We start from the raw sequence: 22,321 nt of genomic DNA, 5'->3' as shown, positions 1-22,321 counted from the left end.
ACAGCTGTGAAACTTTTAGATGAGCATAAAACTGAGTCGACAGTCAGTGTTTGGTTTATTTTTGAGCTACTATAAAAGCAGAACAAAGAAGTTACTGAACACGCAGCTTTTTGGAAATGGCTCCCAGGGTGGAACTTTTCCGAAATCGGTCTCCATGGAAACGGGGGGGGGGGGGGGGGACGCAATTTTTCCGAAGCGCTGCCACTGGGCTTGCGCACCACAGCCATAGTAAATAGTTTTTCTGCACATTCGCAAGTTTGGTAGTTTTACCTCTTTTTTTTGGGCTATTTTAGGTGTTTTAATTGTTTTGATATTTTTTGTGTGCAAATTTTATACGATTGCTATACGTTTTTCCTTTTCAGTCATTTTTAGCAAATTTTGCTACTTTGTGAGATTTCTTTTTTCTTGAGCTATTTTAACCAGTTTTACCCTATTCAAGTCACACTTGCTTGTTATTTTTCTTCTTTGCCAGGAGATAAAGAGTCCCCCTTTAAAATTCCATCTGCTGTGCAAATTAAACCAAACAAAACAAGAGGAAAGTGTTTATTTACATATAACCTTCCGAAAGCTCCAGGGAGCGATCACGCCGTGGCTGAAGAGCCATGCGGTGGGTTGCAGACCCCCGGTGAGGAGCCACTTGTCTTTTTTTTTTCTTTCCATCCTCTCATTAACGCTGCTCCTTGTTGCTCGGCGAGAGAAGCTCTCGTCTCCACTGAAAGTTTGAACAGGGCTGCTGTCAGTGAAGTGGGTCACGCAGTACAGAGGAACAGAGTCCGTCCCGGGGGGAGGGGGGGGGCTCATGGAGTCATGACTGTCTGCGAGCCGGCTGTCTGTCTGGACCGCTGGCTGTCACATGGAAACACACCGGCTGAGGCTTCAGTGGTGAAACACTGGTCGCTGGACGTCCACGATTAAGTTCAAAACGCTGATTATTTTCTCAAAAAGACTACGGTAATTCCAGCTTGAAGGAAGGATTGGAATTCTCTTTGAAGCCCCTTGGAAAAGCACTTGTGGAATGAAAGCTTCCAGTCTTATCGGTTAAAGCCGAGCTGCCGTTGAAAGCAGAGATGTTTGGTGTGTGAACCTGGTTTCCATGGCACCTTGGAAAAAGGATCATCTGCCGTCAGCGTTCCGACGGCAGCAGCAGCTTTGGCTTTAATAGCTGGAGCATATTTCGCGATCCCGGTAGAAACGGTTTAATCTGAGAGCCACGGTGCTGAAGGGGCAGCGGTCCAGAATACGCTTGTATAAATGAGAATAATCGCATCATTAAAGGAATAATCTCTGCTGGATGTTTGTGGAGGAAAGAGAACTTCTAACTGTGAGACGAAAACCTCCACAACACCTCTGTACTTCTTATATGGTTAATATAACTTCTTAGCTAAAACTTCTACTACTAGTACTAGTAGTAGTGCACACTAGTAATTGTAGTAGTAGTGATAGCTGTTAAGTACTGCTACTGTAGTGGTACAACTACTAGAAGCTTACTACAACAACAACTCGTAATAGTGAAATGCCAGTAGTATGAGTAGTAGAGGAAGGAGTACTAGTACTACTACTAGTGCAACTACTATTACCTCTACTACTATTATTTCTATTACTACTACTATAACATCCCACTACAACACCAACTACTACTTTCTGTACTATTGCGAGCAATAATACAAGTACTACGATGATATCAAACTAGTAGGCTACTAATATTACCAGCATAGCATAGCATAGCATAGCATAGCACAACCAAAGAAATCCAAAGATTCACTGTTTCCCTCCTTCGGTGTCTGTACGTTTTCTTTTTCCAGCCACAGTTTGTTTACAGTCTTTTCTTCCCCGAAGTCACGACGTCAATTTCTGTGCCTTATTAAAAGCTCTCACTTCCTTGCAGATATGTTCTACGCTGGCGTGCAGCGACGGTCCAGAGCACAGAGCCAAACCTCTTTATTGTTACACGAGTCTGCTTCTGCCGTACTTTTATTCAAACCTGGTGCAATAATGGAGACTTCGGCTATTAGTAACCAGATGAAGATTAATGGGTTCAGCGTCGCCTCCTAACCAGCTCTTTGACTGTCAAAAGACGATATTGTTCAACTCTGAGGGAAGCGCTGGTTTAAACGGACGCCGGATCTGAAAATGAGCCGACTCTCCAGTCGAACCACAAAATGACTCATAAGAGCCCAAACGGCAGAAGTGAACCTGGAGCAGTGCAGTCCCATCGAATCTGTCAAGTTCATGGAAGGTTTCTATTGGCACATGAGTGAAAACCTGGTTCTACAGAGGTGCAGTGATAATTGTCATTGTTGACTTGTAACAACCAATAAGGTGCTAATACATGCATAACTTTGGTCTTTTTCAATGTAATAAAGCGTAACAACCTGCCAATAGTGTCATAGAATATTAGAAATTCCTTTCTTAATGTAATAACTGCAGCTAATAATGCAACATTACATAAATATGATTACATTTCTTGGAAATTAAGCCTTTTTTTTGCAGGTTTTCTGCTGTTTATGGAAGGATCTTTTCCTATTTTATTATATTATTTGCAAATCATTACATTAAGGGATTTTCTTTCCATTCAGAATGGACAAAATTCGTATGTTTTTCATATCATCTGCACCTGGCGATCCTCATTCAGTCGCTTTGTTTCCGTCAAACTTGTGAGCAGGTTGATCGAGAAAACTTTTTAATAGCTTTGTGAGTCCTGTCAGAGAAATGCTCAAATCGTCCATTTCATCAAAGTAAATTGACAAGAAAGGGAGTTTTTAAAATGAGGCAGTGAAGACAGTACTAACTCACAACCAGGGAATGTTGGTAGAAAATGAATTCAGACCCGGAGGCTTGTTCCTACAGTCTAAATGCAGATCATCTTTCCACCGCGCCACCTTATGCTGCCACCAAGTGGCCGGAACATTTATCAGACGGTAATTCGTCAATGCTAGGCCAATTTATGTTTATTCTCATCCTGTGATCCATCATTCGATTTGTATGGGACTGAAAATTACCACATACTTCAAGGAGTTTGATGAAACGCAATAAAAATCCTAATTAAGGCTTTGTTGAAGTGTGTTATATAGTGTCATTAGATCTCAAATAAATCCAGACTGTAACACATGAAAATACAGTTTGTTCTTTGTAAACACATGTATTGCTGTGTAAGCAGCATTGGCTGACAGTCCACACTGTGCTGTAGTAGTGATGAGAGTCTTGGAGGGAAGGCAGACGTGTCACTTTGCAATAACCCCGTTAGAGCTGGAAAGTTGTGCAGGGGATAGATTCCTGATCAATTGTGATGTTTGGAGGATGGAAGAGGGACAGTGGATTTACTGAGATGCGGTTAGGAAGAGAGTTTGCCATCTTGTGGCAGAGAAAGACACTGCAGATGCAGAAGCATCATTCAGGAGCTTCATATCAAAGCAATTTAAAGTTTATCCATCCATCAATCTTCTCTATTGACTAAATTGACCTGCACGACTCAAATGATTTCCAACATTCCTGCAGCTGTACACTTTTTAAAACATTTTTTAAAAACTATTTTCCTTGTGATCTCATAAGCAGTCCTGAAATACATGACGCTGGAATAATAAAGCCAGGCCGTTTGAATTATGTAGCACCTCCATGGTGTTTGGTATTCAGTCCCGGTACGCAGTCAACGAGAGTCAGCGCTGGGCCGGTGCGTGACTGTGGGGAAAACGGAGGGGAAATTGCTGGTGCTTGCAGAAATCTGGTGGGTTCATGTGTTTGCAGCAGCTCCAGTGATCTCCCTTCACACATGCAGGATGCCTCCACAGTATCACTGCTGCTGTAAAGGACAGGGGGGGGAAGGCGGAGAACAACAGGGAATGTTGCTTGATCGTCCTCCTTTTTTAATTAAAACACGTGTTTATCGTGGCACTTGTGTGCGGATGGACTTGCTTTTGCCCGGCGTGAACAAAATCAGACAGCAGTTGTGTAATATTCATTTTCTGAACCTTACAATTTTAGTTTTACTCTCTTCTTCCTCTCACGTTGTCCTTGTTTTGGCCTCGACGTGTTTCAAGGTTGCAGTGAAGAGATCACATGAGCAGTTTTCCATATTTAAGCTGTCGAAGGCGGCACATCATTCCCTCTCCTCTCACACGAGAGAATCGCTGTCCTACATTGCAATGTGCTCTTTGCAGAAACTGGAAAAATGGATGCCAAGTCATCACCGATAGTTCTCTCGAGTGCTGCATTTTTCGAAGCTGAAAGCGTTGATTTACTGAGAGGGAGAGATAAGCCAGGAGAGTTTCTGTTATGATGAGCAGAGGCGCCCAGATGGCGGCAATTAGAGAGAACTTATGTTGGGACATATCAATGAAAAATAATGTTTACTTAGACACTGTCACTGTCTCTGATGTTGCCCCTTAATATCTGTTGTATATTGTTTAGAAGGGGTTTTCAAACTCCCTTAAACTACATTGACAGGATGGAACCAAGACTTAATGAAATGGCTTCCAAGGTGCACAGATGGTTTAGAAACGCCCTTGAATATGTGAGTAGTAAAACAACGATCCATTCTGTGACATATATTCACGTTTTTCTGGGACAAACAAAAAAAAGTGCCTTATTTTTTTCCCCTTCATTTGTCAGCTGAGATAAATAGATCAAAGTTCCCAGTTTTAACCAGCAGAGGGCGGAAGAGGACTCCTCTGAATTTCTGTGCAGCTCTTCTGAGTCACTTCACATGGATCATGGAAACACCAGCAGCCGTGATAATATTGTGTTTTTGATATCTGATTTATAGTTATGTTGTGGGAGAAGGGAGATGCTTTGAATTACACTTGTGTGTGAACAGAACGTCAGTTTGTCCGGATTAGTATCAGGAGAGAAAAGGTGTGACGTTGTAAAAAAATATAAAGACAGAAAGACAATAATGAGCAGCAGCGTTTTCTCAGCAGGGAAAACAAACCCCCGAGTCACTCTCTGTTCTCTCATCCGTCCTTTATTCAACCTCCACATCCAGTTTCCTGGATCGACTCTGACACCTGCGTATTAGAAGCTCCTCTTATCTCTCTATAGAAAAACACAAGCTTCAAGTTCTGGATTTTGTATTTTTTTGCACAATATACTTTGTGTCTTCTCTACCATGATTCAAGGTGTTTAGTGTGATGTGTATAAATAAAACAATAAAGTTGCAAATAGAAGGAAACATGAATAAAATAAATAAATTGAAGCGAGAAGTTTGATGGCAGCAAGTTCTTTTGTTTAATGTAATATAATTCCAGATATCTGTGAATTAAAATGACTGTAAATAGTTTGTCAAACTGTTTTGCATGAACGTTTCTGACTTTGTCATTGGTTAGTTGTATGTTGCAACTGGATAAACGTACACTTATTTGTTTCCTTGGTTTCATGCTGTGACGCCTCCACTGGAGTCACTGTTCATTAATGTCACTCCTCTGCTGACACACACACATACACACACACGCATGTACACACACACACACACCTCAGCTAATTTACTTGAGTAAGCAGTAAATGCATTACATCCAATCCGAAAGGCACTTAAAGCAGCTTCTTAACTGCTGCAAGTGGCTTTAATGCAGCTAATCAAGTCACTGTTAAAGAGTAATATACCTTTATTAGGCAGCGTGTAAAAACAGACACGTGTCACTTGAAATAAATGCCAAAATGGAGAAAAAGCTCTCAGAAGCTGCAGCTCAAGAGCTTTTCGGTAACTCCCTGGCGGATGACATTCAAATCATCCCTGACATTTCACACGGGAGGAAGTGGAGCTTAAAAAGTGAAGAAAAAAAATAATCTAAAAGACACACTCGCACACACGGCTGTTATTTTAGTCGACCCATCAATTTATTCAACTATCTCACTTAAATAAAGGATGAGCGTGCGCCATGCGGGGATTGTTGCAGTAAATGTCACGGATTCGGGCCCGCTAAGTGATGATGGAGACGCTGAGATGTGGCAGGTTGAAGGTTTACAGTTGCAGCCGATGAAGACGAGGCCGATGAAGACGAGGCCCGAGGCCGAACGGGAGCCACGCGGTGGAACAGGCCACAATAATGAACTGGATCCTGTCAGAGACGAGAACCTATACAAGACTTCATTTGAAGTGGGAAATAAATGCACATCTGGAGAAATACGTCAATAAGACAATGTAAGAACCTCAATTATTATTAAAAACATTCATTTTTACTATTAAAGAGCCAAACTGGAGAAACTGATGTTTTATTTAAAGCTGATAAACAGTTGTATATCTTCAAGGGCTTAGTTTAGTAATAATGAGGTGAAATAGAAACTGTTTATTTTTGTTAGAGGAAATTTGTTACTTTTAAAATCTGAACCCAAACATGAGCACATTTTAATCTTCACGTCCTTCAGAAGGTCTCCTTATTTGTTTCAGTCTTCATGGGGAAGATTCAGAGTGACAGTGCAGCAGTGATCCAAGTTTCATCGATGAGAAAGAGAATAAGAAGAATAAAAGCATTGGATAATTGTCAAACACTGAATCCTGTGGAAAGGCAGCATTTGTCTTCCAACATGGCGACTTTTAACATAAACCACCTGACCCCTGGGTCACGGTTTTATCTATTGAAAGAGCTCATTCTGGATGTTGAAGCTGACTTCACCTTCACATCGCGTCACCAGCCACGTGAGAATCCTTCCTGAAGCTTCACAGAATGAGTGAACTCTGAACGGCTGAACGAGTTTGAGGCTTGTTTTTTTTTTTTTTTTTTTTGTGGCAGCTGCTCACAGAAGGAGCAGCTGTAGTGGATATTTTCTTTCCTGCATAGTTACAGTTACTGCGCATGCATTATTAACGCGCCGTGTTTGGTAATCTATAACACTGTGCGTGTGCTCGCCGCAAATGACCGACTTCTGAACTGTAGAGGAGTGAAATCCTGTTCACTAATCACACCGCTTTCATCTCTTTCTCGGGAGTTTGAGGCTCAAAAACAGCGACTGGGGTTTGGTTTTTTTTCTCTCCTTTTTTTCCTCCCCCTCCTCCTGATCAGCTGCTGATCATGTTGGAGTCTCTCACATGACGGAGAACAAAGACAGACTTCAGCGCCCGTTTCACACCACACGCTCCACCATCATGTAGGTTTTATTTGCATCCTGTGAGTAAACACGCGTTAAAATCGGAGCTTGAAAAAAGGGCGACTCCTGCCTCTTGATACTCCCACGCTAATCGCTCTCCATCAGATGGTGTTTTGATGAAGAAGCGAGGACGATGATGATGATGATGAGGGGGACAGATGATGGAAGGGTTGTTGCCTGTTTGAAAGTGGGACGGTGAAGTATTGTTTGAAAGTGGGAGCTCCAGCCCACTCGTCCCGTCACGTCCCGTCCCGTCCCACACACACACCCACACCCTCTAACGCTGGAAAACATCCTGATGGAGGAGAAGGAGGCTGAAAAGTAGCGACAGGGAGCCATGAAGCGATGAAACGGAATACTGGATGGCGTGAACGAGGAGATGAGGCAGAGCGAGGGTGAATGACAGGAACAATGACTGGGATGACGGTGCAGGAAGAGAGAGAGAGAGAGAGAGAGCAGGAATGAGTCGCTTAGAAAGGAGAGGAACGCTTAATGAGAAGGAGAGGGGAAGTTGTAGCAGACACCAGGAGTGGAAAGGATGGATGGATGGAGGAGGGTGGAGGAGATGGGGGAAACGTCACTGGGACTTTCCTCTCCTTCCCTCCTCCCCGTGTTTCTCTTTCTGGAGTGGCTGCGAGGGGAGAGACTCTCCGCCAGTCAGACCCGGGACTCCAGTAAGAGAGCTGCTCTCAGTCAGTCAGCAAATTCAGCCGAGGAGGGAGGCGACGCTCTCTCCTCCTCCAGAGGCCCCCTTGCTGCTCCTCGCTGCTCCTCACCGCTCCTCGCCGCTCCTCGCTGCACCTCACATGAGCCAGATTTAGGTTTTCCACTGAGAAAACACCTCTTTAATAGGATTTCACGCTGACTGGAGCCTCGTGCAGCAGCTTTCCTGTCGGTGGAGGAAGAAGCTTTTAACTTCTGCTGCTTCTTCTCTTTCCTCTCTGGATGTGACTGTTGGAGCCGTTTACCTGAGGCCACTCCACTGATCCCCCCCCCCCCTTTTTTTTTCCCCCCCCCTTTTGGAGATGAGATCCAGTTTTATGCAGGTTAAGCCTGTGGATACACAACAATGCAGCGTGAGTGTCTTTGCATGTTTTTTGTTTTTAATTTGAGGTGAGGAGTGTAGCTGCCGCCTGGAGGGGCGGCGACTGAGCGGTGAACATCAGCGATGTGGAGCAGGAGGAAGCAGGAGTTTTTTTTTTCTTTCTGCCATCGCCGAGCGCCTTTGTTGACTTCATAAATTATAGAACAAACTCGCCAGCGGGGGCCTCGTTCTGTGGTAAACACGCTCGGCTCCTCGGGAACTCGTCCTGATCGCTTTTGAAAGAGGTGAAATTATAGAGAAGTTCTCTCACTTTCACCGAGGTGATTTGAAAAACAGTTATCGTTCCTTAATGCATTTATACATTTAATTAGTGAAACAATAAGTACTGTTGGACTACAGGCATCCAGTACAGAATTTCATTTTACTCAACCTTGTGAGACTTTGAATTCTGCTAATTCATTAATTAATTAAAAGGTTTACAGAGTTTACAAATATGTTCGCCTCGCTCTCAAACCCAAAACAATGCAACTAGTGTGGAAATATAATGATATTGCACAGGAGAACATCAGTTACAGGAATATAACAGCAATTTGTACAACTTTAACACCAGACTGATGACCAAATAGAAATATTAAAAACTTACATGTAAGCATTGCTTTAAAAACTAAGAAACATTCTGTGAAAATGTCATTCTCACCAGTGGGGGGCCAGATTGTGACAGAATACCAAACAAACTCAAGGATTTATTATAATGTATAGTATTTGCCTTTGACCTTCCTCCTCTTATTGTGGTAACTTTTTAAAATTGTGCTTGAAACAATGTTTTTGGGTTCAGACAGTTTCTCTTACTTTACAAGACATTAGTTATTGTCAGTATAAGCAACAACAGCATGAAACACTATTTTGTTCTTGTACTTTTTGTGTGTTTTAATATAAAAACTTCAAAGTTGCAGGGGAGTTATGTAACTTCCCCCACCAACATTCCTCTCTATTTTTAAAATGGTGGACAAAAAAAAAAAAAAAATCAAAGTGATCGACGTCACACTGATGCAGGAAGCCGAGGCTTAATCGGAATTAATCCAAATTACAAGGCTTTAAAAAGATCAAGTATAAAATCTAAAAAGTTAGTTTGTTGCCGACTTACAGAGGCACCAACGTACATTAGACTTTATAAAGCTTCCTGATCGTCTATGATACCTAAGATGTTTGAGCACCTTTTATTTTTAGCTATTAACTCGTCTCTTTGAGTTGTATTAACGGGATTTTCAGCAAACTTCTCGTTTCATTTCACCACAACGATCTCACATAAGTTGAGCTTTGTTTGTCTGCTTTGTGCCTTTCTCTGTAAATATTAACATAATTATTTAATCTGGCTTTGTGGAAACATCGAACCCTCCCTCTGATCACGTTAATGTTTGTAAATCAGTTCACATAATCCAATTCTCACTCAGATTTCACCCGTTCACCATCACACGCTTTGCAGAATCAGTGGTCATTGCATAACTTAAATGTTTATGTTTTGTACAGTTTTCATGTCGTGAGCATGTTGCAGGCGGAACAGGGAAGCGTCACTGTTAAGAATGCGATAAGAATCAAGGACACTCCTGTAAACAAGCCAACGATTTGTTTTTTGTTTTTTAAAGACAAGAGCAAACCTTTTACATTCCTTCTTCACCACATGTGTATCAGTGCCCCCCGTCCCTCCACTTATTAACTGTTTCACACACATTAACAGCCACTTCTGGTAAAATAAACAAAACAAAAAAACCTGCGTTGGGAAGTCTTAGTTAATGCCAGCCTCTCGGTCCACTTGAGGCGTTTCCTCTGAGATGTTCTGACCTCTTCAGCAGTAATTTCCTGTTTCTGTCAGGAGCCTCTTTAATTAGTTAGAGCCACTGAAATCATAACAGACCCTCCTCCCCCCTCTCACTTCTATATATATCACTCTGCTCGCAGAAGCAAGCAGCTCCAGGGACTCCTGTATGTGTGTGTTCAAGCATGCTCCCTCCTGAGTGCGCTTGTGTCTTTTGTGCAGAATGTTTTCTGTGTTCAGAGTGTGTGTGTGTGCGTGTGTGCGTGTGTGCGTGTGTGTGTGTGTGCGTGTGCGTGTGTGTGTGTGTGTGTGTGCGTGGAGCTGTTGGCATGCATGCATGGAATGAAATATTCAGGTGACAGGCAGCCACTCTGGTCCTGGAAATCTCTCTCCTGCTTCTTCCACACTCTCTACAGGAGCTGTGAGTGCAATCACGCTGCCAGGAGCTGCACATCTCCAAGTCTCCTGCAGGAAACCCCCCCCCCCCCCCCCCCCCCCTCTCTCTCTAGCCAAAATAAAACGTGCACAAGTTGGAGAGAGGATCCATGATTGCAAATCGCACAGAAAGGCGGATAGAAGAGCAGGATAAAGAGCAGAGGGGCGGTGCAGAGGGTTGTTGTTGCCCACAGGCTCAGGAGCACTTTCTGCATTATACATCACCCTCTTTCTTGTTTTTTTTTTTTTCTCCCTTCCTTCCTGCCCCGAGATGCAGCAGGAGATATCAAAGACATCAGCTCTTCTTTAATGTCCATTTCCAGTTGAATGGCGGAGTCTAAACAGAGGACGTAACTTCTGTCCACTCTGACCAAGTATTGTGAAGGTCAGTGCTGGAGGCCGGCGGCGGCGTTGAGCAGGAGGCTCTCAGAGCGAACGAGCCCTCCACACGGCTCATCGGGCCCGTGCGGGAAAGTGGTGATAATCGGTAAATGGCATTTACAGCTCGCCTCTCTCACCGGCTCCTCAATGAGCCGCGTGACCTTATCGCCGGTATCGGCAAGCGAATTCTGCCGGTGAAAAATGTCTTGGTCTTCCTCCTCGTGGCTTTTAAAGGTGTGAGTGAGCGGCGCGGTGGATTTACTAGTCCCACCGAGCCGTGGAATATATGCTCTCAGCTTTTTCACTGGATCTTTTTTAGACGTCTTCGGAACACACAATCTCGAAACGAATCCAATATTCACGCTTTTCATAAACTACTGCATTAGTTACTTTAAGCCCCCATTTATTTGCATTAATGGCGGGGATTCCATTTTATCTACCTATCAGATATTACAGCAAAAGTCCAACCCTAGGCTCCTAATTTCAGTCAGAACCTTCGTCCTGATAACTCTGTTATCGGCTAATAAATGCAGAAGAGGTTCCACCAATGATGAGCACTGGTTCCGTGGTCCACCTCTGTCGGGAAACATCTGGATCCAGAGGCCCGCTGTTTTCAGAGTTTGAACCGAGAGTCCATGTGTTTTGTCTTTGGCAGCACCACTCAGGGCTGGAGGACATCAGCCCCAGTGAGGAGGTGACGGACACGGAGGACAACGAGGAGGAGGACCTGGGCGTGCTGGACGACCAGCGCAGCATCATCCTCCACCTGCTGTCCCAGCTCAAACTGGGCATGGACCTCACACGTGTAAGACGCTCTTGCACACTTCATCCCCCTTAGATGAACTTTTTTTGTGTGTTTTTTTGGTTGCCATATTCAACATGCTTCTCATCTGGGATTTTTGTTCTCGACTTGCAAACTTCTATCCATATTCAGCTTTTTAAGGTAATTTATTCCACACAACATACAAGTTAATCAGTATTTAGACTATGAAGCATAGTTCACACATTGTTTTAATACTTATCACTTCAAACTGCAAGATAAAAATTATTTTTTTGAGATTTAGAATCAGAAAAGTTGAATCTAAGACGCGTAATCTTGTAATTACTTGTCCCCCCCCCTCCCAGGTGGTGTTGCCCACCTTCATCTTGGAGAAGCGCTCGCTGCTGGAGATGTACGCCAACTTCATGGCCCACCCCGACATGTTCCTGTCCATCACGGCGGGGGCCACGCCGGAGGACCGGATCGTCCGCTTCGTGGAGTACTACCTGACCGCCTTCCACGAGGGCCGCAAAGGCGCCGTGGCCAAGAAGCCCTACAACCCCGTGCTGGGCGAGACCTTCCACTGTTCCTGGGAGGTTCCCCGGGAGAGGGTCAAGCCTCTGGTCCGGTCCGGCCAGGGCTCGGCCCGGGAGCCCGGCAGGGGCCCCAACAACTCGCAGCAGGGCGACGACTCGCCGGGAGGCTGCTACCGGGTCCGCTTCGTGGCCGAGCAGGTGTCCCACCACCCCCCCGTGTCCGGGTTTTACTGCGAGTGTCGCGAGAGGAGGATGTGCGTGAACGCACACGTGTGGACCAAGAGCAAGTTCATGGGGATGTCGATAGGCGTGTCCATGGTGGGAGAAGGTGAGGCCACAACACAACTGCACTTTATAATCACAGTTTCTATTGGCAGGGACATTTTGCGTCATTGGGTGGGAGGAAGATGCTCTAGTATGCGGATGTTCAAGCTCTTTATGTGTAAACCAACATGCAAATAGCTGCAGGCAGATCTCATCAACGGTGTGTTAATTTTAAATACAGTCGCACAGACTCACATTCACGATGCCTGTTTCTTTTCCAGTAAACAGGAGTTTAGTGAAATAGCGGCAGCTTTGGCCAATCCTGAAGCTGACAAGAGCAACTAAATGCGTGAAACAAACTCTGCAGTTAACAAAAGTTCATCTCTCCACCTTCTGTACCTTGTGTTTCTGTGCAGGGTTAAAAAAAAAACAAAAGTGCAAGTCTCCATTTCACTGTTTATGAAAATATATCAAACTGTGTGATGAAGCTGAGACGTCTCCCAGAGGGATCGATGAGCAGATCTCTGCGTCAGCACCACGAGTCACCCTGAGCAGAGACACAGGAAGTCCTCCATCGACTGACACGCGACCCGACTCGCCGCTCTGACCGGCAGGTCGTGACGCCGCGCCGCTCCGTCCTCGTGGCTCCACGTATCGAGTCGCGGGCGACGTTTTTGTTTGCGGAGGCTGTTTTACCGATGACAGCTGATTCTGGAGTTGTTTTTTTTTTTTTTTACGAAGGGTCCAAATCCGGTTTGACAGTGAGTCAGTAGCGTAAGCTGATCGCTGCACACGCAGCAGAGAAATTTATACTTCACGTACCCTCACAAAATCAGCATATCACCACAAACCCTACTGTGCTGTATTCACCTGGTTTTTACAGTCAAAATTCTATTCTAGATTTTGCATCTGTTGTGATTTGTGGTTTTCATGATGAAGTGCAACATAAACGTTAAGACCAAGAAACATTTTAAGTAAATGTTGCACTAATGTCTAAGTTGCCACAACATGCAAGGATCAGTTTTCCGTTGATACAACATGAGAATTTAGTAAGTACTATTTACTAAAAATTTCACAAAGTTGAATTTAAAGTTACGGCAACTCAGAATTCAAAAGTCAAAAGATTAAATTTGATTCCACAACTTAGAATTTTATAAAAGTTTGTTGCCTTGAAATGGATTTTTCTCTTTTTAGTAGTTTTGTTACTCTCTTTTAACTTTGACACTAACGTATAACTACACCACTGTTACCCCACCATTGAACCATGTAAGTGCCCTCATAACTAAGCCCTCGCGACACCATGTCGTTGCCTTGTAATCGAACCAGTTCCTCCCTTAGATTAACATGTTCTTACCAAGTAATTCCATTGTTTTCTTTGTAACTAACCCACTGTGAGCCTGGCAATCCAGTAACTACCCTGTAATCAATCAATCAGCATATAGTTATTTGCCCTCTCTGAATTTGTCATTACTCCAAAATAGAACCCTGTTGTTGCTCTGCTTTTTCATATCTGTATCCCAGTATTTAAAATGTATCTGTAATACTAGATTATAACCTCAATTAGTTCATCTGTGTCTTATTAACATGGTAATTACCGCGGTATCAGCTCATCCTAACCCCATTTTTAGGCATCTTTCTCCCATTTTACACAAATTACTCCTGATGCTGGCCGAGCCTCTTGCAGAACGTTTCTGCACCATTGTTGAAATTTTCATCTGGAACTTGCTGGCCAACTCACAATGGGGCTACATGCAGCCCCCCCCACCCCACCCCCACCCCCCGCAGGCGTTTTGCAGTGAAACATGACTGCATAAGCAGTCTGTTGTGAGCATGTGGCGGTGATGTAAGAACCGTAAAGTATTGCAGGACACGAGAGCCGGGGAGGCAGGGTGAACCCGGCGCGATGCAGAAGACTTGCATGTGCCCGCAGTTTATCACCATTCAGTAGATGGGCTGCAGTCAGGAGACGATTTAATCCTCAGTCAGAGTTTCCTCAGTTTTGCAATATGTGCAACAGAAAAAGACACAGATAAAGTTACAGCTTCTAAGTTAAGCTTAATAATGTATTTTACGTGCACACAGAGGAGTCAACATTTTGCCAATGCTGTAGTTCAGACGGAGTTCATTTGAAACAAACTTGCCGCGCAGCCAACAATTCCACAAAGACGATTCCAGAAATATCTAATTCACCTTTGATTGGACGGGTCCAACCTGGCCGGTACTCGAACGAGGGACAGATTCCCCGTGAGGCGAGAAAGCGAACCGCTGCACACCGTGAATCATGTGTGACGTGTTGGTTGCTTCCCTATCCAGGCACGCTGTGTCTGCTGGAGCACGACGAGGAGTACGTCTTCACGCTGCCGTGCGCCTACGCCCGCTCTATCCTCACCGTGCCCTGGGTGGAGCTCGGCGGCAAGATCTCCATCAACTGCGCCAAGAGCGGCTACTCGGCCACCGTCACCTTCCACACCAAGCCTTTCTACGGAGGGAAGGTGCACAGGTGAGCCCCCCCCTCCCCCCGTTCCCTTCACGCATTAATACTTTACACACTGGGGGAAATAACTTATTCATCCACGAGGCTTTGATGGCTGCTTCACGCTGCACAGTAGCATCAGATTAATAGAAGTGGCGCTCGGCGGACTGTTATTAAATATAAATAAATAGCAGGCAGATGAAGTCGCGCAGCCGACGGAGGCCGCTGCGTGAAAACAATTCTTTCTGTGGGTTAATTTCTATAATCTCCATCACTAATTATCAGTTAGCTCCTCTTAATTGAGTATTTATTTAGCAGAGATACAATTTCTCGAAAATGTTTTTGTTTTTCACAACACTCGTTCAGCGTGGATCCCCGAGATAAATCGGTTTAGTACAGCAGCTCCCGATAAGGCAAGTTAACACGGATATATTTAGCTTGCAAAAGTATTTTAACCTTTTTAAACCTGTTATTTACACAAGCCTGTAGCAAACCCCATCATTTAGCTACAAAACAGCTTTTTTTTTTTTTAAGTGATTTAGTTTATTAAATTGTAATAATGCGTTTAAACTCAGACTGGTATTGCTTTTCATTAAATTACTGGATTTTACATTATATATGCAGTGATTATTGGCTAAATGATCAAACACTTTTCCTGTAAAACAAAACGATGAAAAGAAGCTTTATGCGATTTGTAAGAGTCAATAGCAACTTTCAAGTGGCCCGCGAGGAACTGCTGTGTGACTGGATTTGGATCTGAAAAGCAGAAAAAGCAGCATTCAGTGACACAGAGAAGTAGAAGTGGAAATCCTTCAGCATGTTTCTCTACCCTGAAGCGAAATAAAAACTGAATTCAATCCTGCGCAGGCTGAGGAGAGTCCGTATGGAGGCTCATGTATATAGGTTTTGCCACTGCAAGTGACTCTGAGACTAAAATCTAGTCTTTGTCCACTTCCTTTTCACCCTGGCAGAGTGACGGCTGAGGTCAAACACAACCCCACCAACACCATCGTGTGCAAGGCACAGGGCGAGTGGAACGGCACGCTGGAGTTCACCTACAGCAGCGGCGAAACCAAAGTCATGGACACGGCCAAGCTGCCGGTCACCAGGAAGAAGCTGCGGCCGGTGGAGAAGCAGGGAAGGACCGAGTCCAGGTAGGCCCAGCTCCACTCTCCAAGGGCATGAGCCAGTTCTTAAACACCCCTCACCCCCCCCCCCCCCCCCCCCTTCCTCCACCCGCTCCTCCTCCGCAGGCGGCTATGGCAACACGTCACCAAGTCGCTGAAGGAAGGGAACATCGACAAGGCCACGGAGCACAAGCACCGGCTGGAGGAGTGTCAGCGAGGGGACGAGAGGCAGAGAGCGGCGGAGAACAAACTCTGGACGCCCACATTTTTCACAAAGGAGGTGAAAGTAAAAGACCAGTTGAACCTGTCGTTTCTATCCGTGTCAGGAAACAAATGTTTTATATTGCTTGAGCTCAATTTCACTAAACTCCTGTTTACTGGAGGTGGAGGATCTCGTTGACCGTGAACTGACTCTGTTTACACGTGACAAGTGAAAACACATCGTTTTTGTGTTGTTATTTTTAATTCCTGAAAGGTTTTGCATTTAAAGTAATGTTTTGAGAGTGAGTTCGGAAAACTTTTTACAAAAGAAACGCCGAAATAATAGTTTGTTTCCTCCTCGCACAGGGAGACGGTTGGATCTACAACAAGCCGCTGTGGAAGTCGACCTGACATCAGAGTGACTTCTTCCCCGCGGACAATAATCCAGACCCGGCTCCTCGGGAATCCAAGAGCAGGACTGGCGCCCCCCACAGGCCTTCAGACTCACTGCGTGACACAAACAGGAAAAAGGTGCCAAAGGGACCAAGAGGAGGTTTCGGGACTCGGGACAGAATCCTGTGGGGTTTTGTTTTTATAAACAGTTGATAGTATTACTATTCAAAGTAGAGTATTTCTATTTTTCACCTTGCCAAGGCCTTTTTTTGCACACGCACAGTTAACGACGTTTGCCACTGGTGTTTTCTTTCAGACAGCGTTGATGTTCGGTTCCGAGCTTTTAGTTTAGCCTCACTGGCGTCTCCTGAATCACGTTAAACTGTAGCAGAGTTCATTTGAGAAGCACTTTGACCATGGAGACCAACCCCATGTTTTATAACTGTGGCTCTTTCCAATCAGGGCGGCCTCCTCCGCAGAGCTTTACGGGAAAGTACCGTCACCTCAAAAACGATCCGACTCCAGATGTGCTCCTTTTAGACGACGTGCTCGTATATATTTCTATACATTATATTACAGCAAGTTATTAGAAAGTGAAGGTCCTGATTGTTTTGTCTGCACTATGAATGTATCTAGCCACACTTTATTAGTCCAGTATGCTACTCTCCCATCTTAAACACGTGCGCGCTGTCATGTTGTTTTAGCTTTTTTTTTCATGCTGCTCTCTCCCGGCGGGACCGACGATTCCCATTACTACCTCGCTGGTTTAGTCACATTTGTTATCTTCCAAAAGGAAACAGCTGTTTGTTTGTGGCTAAAAGCTCCTGGGTCTTCTAATCTGTTTTGTATCTGTACCCCTCACATGACACTTGTGTAATAACCCCCCCCCCCCCCAGGAGGTAACGCTCCTCAGGTCGCCCCCTCCTGATGAGCGTAGATACGGCGGCTCGCTGGAGAACCACGGCTTGGGGGGGGGGGGGTGTTACTCTGAGGTTGCGCCGGTGAAGATGAGGAGGTAATCGTCTGTGATGCCATTCGCGGCGATGGACAATAAACCAGAAGAGGAAACGAGGGTGCTCACAACCAGTTACCTTTTCTAAAAGAAAACCTTAAAATGAGCAGGGAAACTCTTTTGCAACTCCAGAAATGTGTTTTCATTCACGAGCATCCCGACCTGTCCACGACTTTTTCCAAAATTCTAAAACGACTTTATATTTTTCACTTCTTACCAACGTCTGATGAAGTTTGGATTTATTGCATCCGGTTTGTGTTCACACCGTCTCCACCTTTTCAGAAAGACGGCTCCGTTTTGTTTTTTCCTCTCTCTCTCTCACTATATTTGTTGATTTTGGCCGCGGTTGATTTCCCAGATGCCAGTTGGTAGCCTCCACTGTGATGGTGTAACTCCATGATATCAGTATATTAGTAAGGAGCAGACTTTGGCCTTACAAGGAAGTCAGGAAGGAGCCGCTGAAGGAAACGGTGACTGTGGATGAAGAGAAGACTGTAAATTAATAAAGACCTTCTACCTTTTCTAAATTAAACATGCTTTTTTTTCCCCCCCATGAGGTTCCGAATCTGTTGTGTAATATCATCAAACGGTGCCTCAGCTGTCGCTCCTCAGGCGGCGAGTGTCCTCTTTTAAAGGCACGCTACAACATACAGTAGATTTGGTATGAAGTCGGTTGCATTCTCTAACATCTTTTGCTTAAATATCAGCATAATGATCCGACTCCGTCAGAATCTGTGGACGAATATGTTAAATTCGGCTGCAGGAATACTTAATACAACGATGACACTGCTCAGCTCTGGTTTACGTTTCTATACTAAGAGCGGGAACTTCTTTTTTTCTGTTGCACTATGTATCTGATTGATCCAATAAACTATTACTATTAATTGATTAGAAATAATCTACCAAACATAAAAAAGAGATTTTTCAGACTATACTCTCCTAAAACAACAAAGTGTGTTCGAAACACATTTGGTGAAAGATCCCTCAAATTGTGAAGACGAAGTCAATCTCGGAATCTGCAGAGGTCAGTATCTATTAATGAGTTTGTTGTGTATGTAGTTGTAAAGACACAATATCAGGCGTCTCCTGAATCCGTCGTATCAAACAAGCTTCACTGGAGGTTATGTAGGTCAGAACAGTGAAACGTGCACTTTACCTCGGCAGCCTGCAGCCCGCCATCTGTCCTCACCAGTACTGAAGTCTTCCCTCGCACACCAGCGTCTCCATCCAGAGTCTAATGCTGCCATCAAGTGGTTCACACTGCGTCCACACGGCTTTAACATCACATCTGCAGAGTGCGGCCAGTAACGACAACAACGCAGACCGTTTTCATTGAAGTGTATATTTAAAGATGGCCGAACAGAACAACAGATGTAAAAATGTAAACTTTGAAGGTGAGCAAAGGGACAAGAAGGGAGGGGGGACAGACAGTGTTAGGAACAGACGGCACTCAGCAGAGGAACTGAACCGAACGGAAATCGAACAAAAACAAAGAGGAGAAACAAACTGTACATCACATTAAGGCTTTTTTTTTTTTCTTTTCTTTAAAGTCCGCCCACAAATGACAAAATCATTCAATGTGGCGTCATGTAGAACGTCTGAAGCCCTGAAACGGACACAAGTTTTCAGGAGATCAAACGCAGCCAGATCAAAGACTCACACTCACTTTAACCATGTGACGGGAAAAAAAAAAAAAAGTTGATCCTGGTAAAATGTACTTTATGAACAAGTACAGAGAAATGCGACTGAACAAGTACAGCCGTGCAACATCTTGTTCCGACGTGTAAATCATTTAACAGAAAATTAAGTTAACACACACACACGTTTTGTTTTAGACCTGATGTCAGAAGAAGCCAAACACGCAGAACAGTACAAAGCCCACAAAAGAAGAAGACGACGGCCCCCGTCAGAGCTGAGGCCCCTGCACACTGTGTACCACAGATCAAACTACAATCATTCATCAACTCCTACAGATTTAATATTCTAACAAACAGAAATGCATCGTGGGAAATGCCGTCTGCAGCAGTTAAAAGTTGATTTTTTTTTTCTTTTTCATAAACTAATTATGTGGTTGGATTCTAGTTTAAAACATACAAAATCCAAAAGATGATAAACAGAGATGTATCATGGGAAATGTAGCTGGGATTTCTTGGTTCAAATATTGTCTAAAAGGAGAAAATCAAAAGAGCTTCTTTGATTTAAGCAACGTGCATCATGGGAAATTTAGTCTGCGGGAGTTTCCAATTTAAACACTCTTTAGTTGTTGCTTCTTTTAATTTCTTGCATGTTTTCCGTTAAATATTGACTAAAAATATAGAAAACATAAAATATAGAAAACAAAACTGGAGGAATCATTTAAAACAATTTTTTAATAGAAAACTAGACCGACACGATTCCACAAAACAGCTAAGTTGAAACAACTTTGTCTATTTGACTTCTCTGTGATTAATTTTTGATAGACTGAGCCGAGTGAATAACAGACGTTTAACAATCAGCAGTTTCATTATTCACTCAGGTTGCATTTTGAAAATCAATTTTATTTCCTGTGAATCGTTAACGCTCCTTTTCAGATTCACACATCCTTTCAGACAATTGAAGACGTTATCCCAGGGCTTCTGGGAAACTGATGCACATTTTCCTGCAAAATGCATGATTGATTCATCAGTAAATAAAACAAATTGATTAGTTCTGCTAAAAAAAATGAAAAGATTTGTGATTTGCCGATCTGGCGTTTCCTCATAAAATCAAGAAAATGTGCTTTGAATTAACGGTCTTAGAGGTATAATTATTCAATATTTTAAATTAATTATTAAAGTTAAAATGAATAGTGCTGCTGCTCAGCCAAAACTTTTTAGACGACTTTTAAAGTTTTGTAATGGGGAAAAAGAATGTGATTTTACATTTAAATGTGCTGACAGGGAGATGATTTGCCCTCAGAGTGCTTCTTTTTTTGTTTTCTTTTGTTTTTGTTGCATGGATAATGCTCTCTGCTGTTCTGTGTTTATGCAGCCTGAGTACACAGTGTGAAAATGGGACGCAGCTCCAGAGACTTTTGGAGATCTGTGTGAAGTTACAGGCAGAGATGGAAGTCTGTTAAACCTCGTCTAGCACCACTTCCTGTTTACCAGCTCTCCGCCAGCTCAGCCTCAAACTGCCGAAAGAAAAACACACAAAGTCCACAACTCAAGGATCAGAGAGGATGACCAGCGATGAGGCACTAGGCTTTGCTCACTTCAACTAGAGAGCTCCCCCTGCAGGATGGGAGGCCCAATTTATTATCACTACTTTTTACACACAAGTTGCTTGCTTCTGTCTTGAAAACCCCCCCGAGCAGCAGAAACCTACATTCTATGCAATTTACCACAAAAAAGAAAGAAAGTAAAAAAAAAGATTTGGGAGGGGAGGTGGGGGTGTAAAAAAAAAATTCACATTCAAAAATCTTTTTCACACAATCTCAAAACCCCTCTGTACAAGAATTATTGCATTCACTGATCTATTTGCTGTCATACAAAGAAAAGAAACGATCACAAAGAAATTGAGAAAAATCAAAAACTGCATATTTTAAAAAAAAAAAGAAAAGAAAAAAATCACCACGACGATCCAATATATTAGCATCCGTTTAGACATTTTCTTTACATCACATATTTACACACTTTAGGCCGATTTCTTTCTTGTGAAAACTTGAGGGTCGGGGAGCCAGGCAGATGCAAAGGAAGAGATGATGATGCTGATAAAAAGGTTAATATTACAGTTGGGCTGTGCCGACACGGGGGGGACGTTCCTCCATACCGCATACTGTCCTCTGTACACGTGTCAGGAACCAAATCCAAGGCGTTCGCTGCTGCGGCGCCGCCTCGCTCTCGGTATCGAGTTCACGTGAGCCACGGAGCAAGGTCGATGGGTCTTTGGTGCAAAATGTTCCTCACTGGTGTCCTCTTCACCCCCCCCCCCCATCCCTGTGCTGAGAAGCAGTTTACTGACATGAAAACAAAACAAAACAAAACAAAAAAAGACAGGTAGAGGAGCCCTGTGCCTTCGCCACACATTCAAGTACAAAGAAAACAAAAAGAGAACGGAGAAGAAAAGCAAGAAAAACAACGTCCTCGGGATAAAACTGACGAGAGTTCTGGAGCGAGCCGGATGTGACACTTCCTCGACACACGAGGGCGCTCCGAGCAGACGCCCGGACCAACTAGTGCCAGGTAAACGGCCCCCTGTACTCTTCATCTTCTTCTTCTTCTTCTTCTTCATTGGTTGTTCAAGGTTTCTTCACGTTTGTTTTCCTAAAGTTCTCCGTCGCCATTATTTTTTTTGCAGTTTCTTGCCCTTCTTCAGGACCAGCTTGTTCTTGATGTGTCCTCGCTTCCTCTTGGCCGTCTGCTCAGGGGAAAAAAGACAGACATGATGAAAAATATCCACGTTAGTGTGTTGGAAAGTGTTTTTTTTTTCCTTCTGCAAATCAACCTATAGTGTTTTGTAATAATAAAGATGCGTTGTAGTGTAATGTAATAAAGGTGGTAAATCTCATAAGAATGTAAATATCAAATTTTTGGTGCATTTCCGGCATGAAACTATGACCGGTTTGGTCCAACACAAGTCAAACAATGAGACAGATACTGAGTGAACAACACTTGTCAGAGGAACAACTACAGTGCCAACAACACTGCAGACCATTTAAAATAACATATTACTAGAATCAGAGATATAGAAACACTGATTCTGAGGAGTCTTCAAACGAAAATGCTTTTTCAGAGCAGCCATATATTGATAGAATATACATCTGACAAGGAGTGTGAGATCAAATGAA

General features: G+C 43.7%; 2 protein-coding genes across 4 annotated transcripts in view; one reads left to right on the top strand and one right to left on the bottom strand.

Moving 5' to 3' along the window:
• LOC308144946 (oxysterol-binding protein-related protein 10-like) overlaps positions 1–18,055 on the top strand; it is a 62,865-nt gene extending 44,810 nt beyond the window's left edge. For 2 of the 3 annotated variants that reach the window (XM_080516237.1, XM_080516236.1), the window contains 6 exons: positions 11,404–11,553; positions 11,874–12,372; positions 14,622–14,808; positions 15,753–15,935; positions 16,035–16,188; positions 16,476–18,055. In XM_080516237.1, coding sequence (XP_080372363.1) covers positions 11,404–11,553; positions 11,874–12,372; positions 14,622–14,808; positions 15,753–15,935; positions 16,035–16,188; positions 16,476–16,520 — 1,218 coding nt within the window. In that variant the 3' untranslated portion in view covers positions 16,521–18,055. Of the gene's footprint in view, positions 1–11,403; positions 11,554–11,873; positions 12,373–14,621; positions 14,809–15,752; positions 15,936–16,034; positions 16,189–16,475 lie in introns of those variants that run through there. The other variant, XM_080516238.1, reaches the window with a different exon arrangement.
• A 3,450-nt stretch (positions 18,056–21,505) lies between these two features.
• The window catches only part of LOC308144905 (dolichyl-diphosphooligosaccharide--protein glycosyltransferase subunit STT3B), a 94,011-nt gene continuing 93,195 nt past the window's right edge, over positions 21,506–22,321 (bottom strand). The window contains exon 16 of the mRNA XM_080516184.1: positions 21,506–21,891. Within this exon, the coding sequence (XP_080372310.1) occupies positions 21,817–21,891 (75 nt within the window). The 3' untranslated portion in view covers positions 21,506–21,816. The remainder of the gene's footprint in view (positions 21,892–22,321) is intronic.

The sequence above is a fragment of the Blennius ocellaris genome (genome assembly GCF_963422515.1).
Source record: "Blennius ocellaris genome assembly, chromosome: 20".
In the NCBI taxonomy this organism is placed as follows: Eukaryota; Metazoa; Chordata; class Actinopteri; order Blenniiformes; family Blenniidae; genus Blennius; species Blennius ocellaris.
Note: the sequence above shows the minus strand (reverse complement) of the source record. Positions and strands in the feature narration are given on the sequence as shown.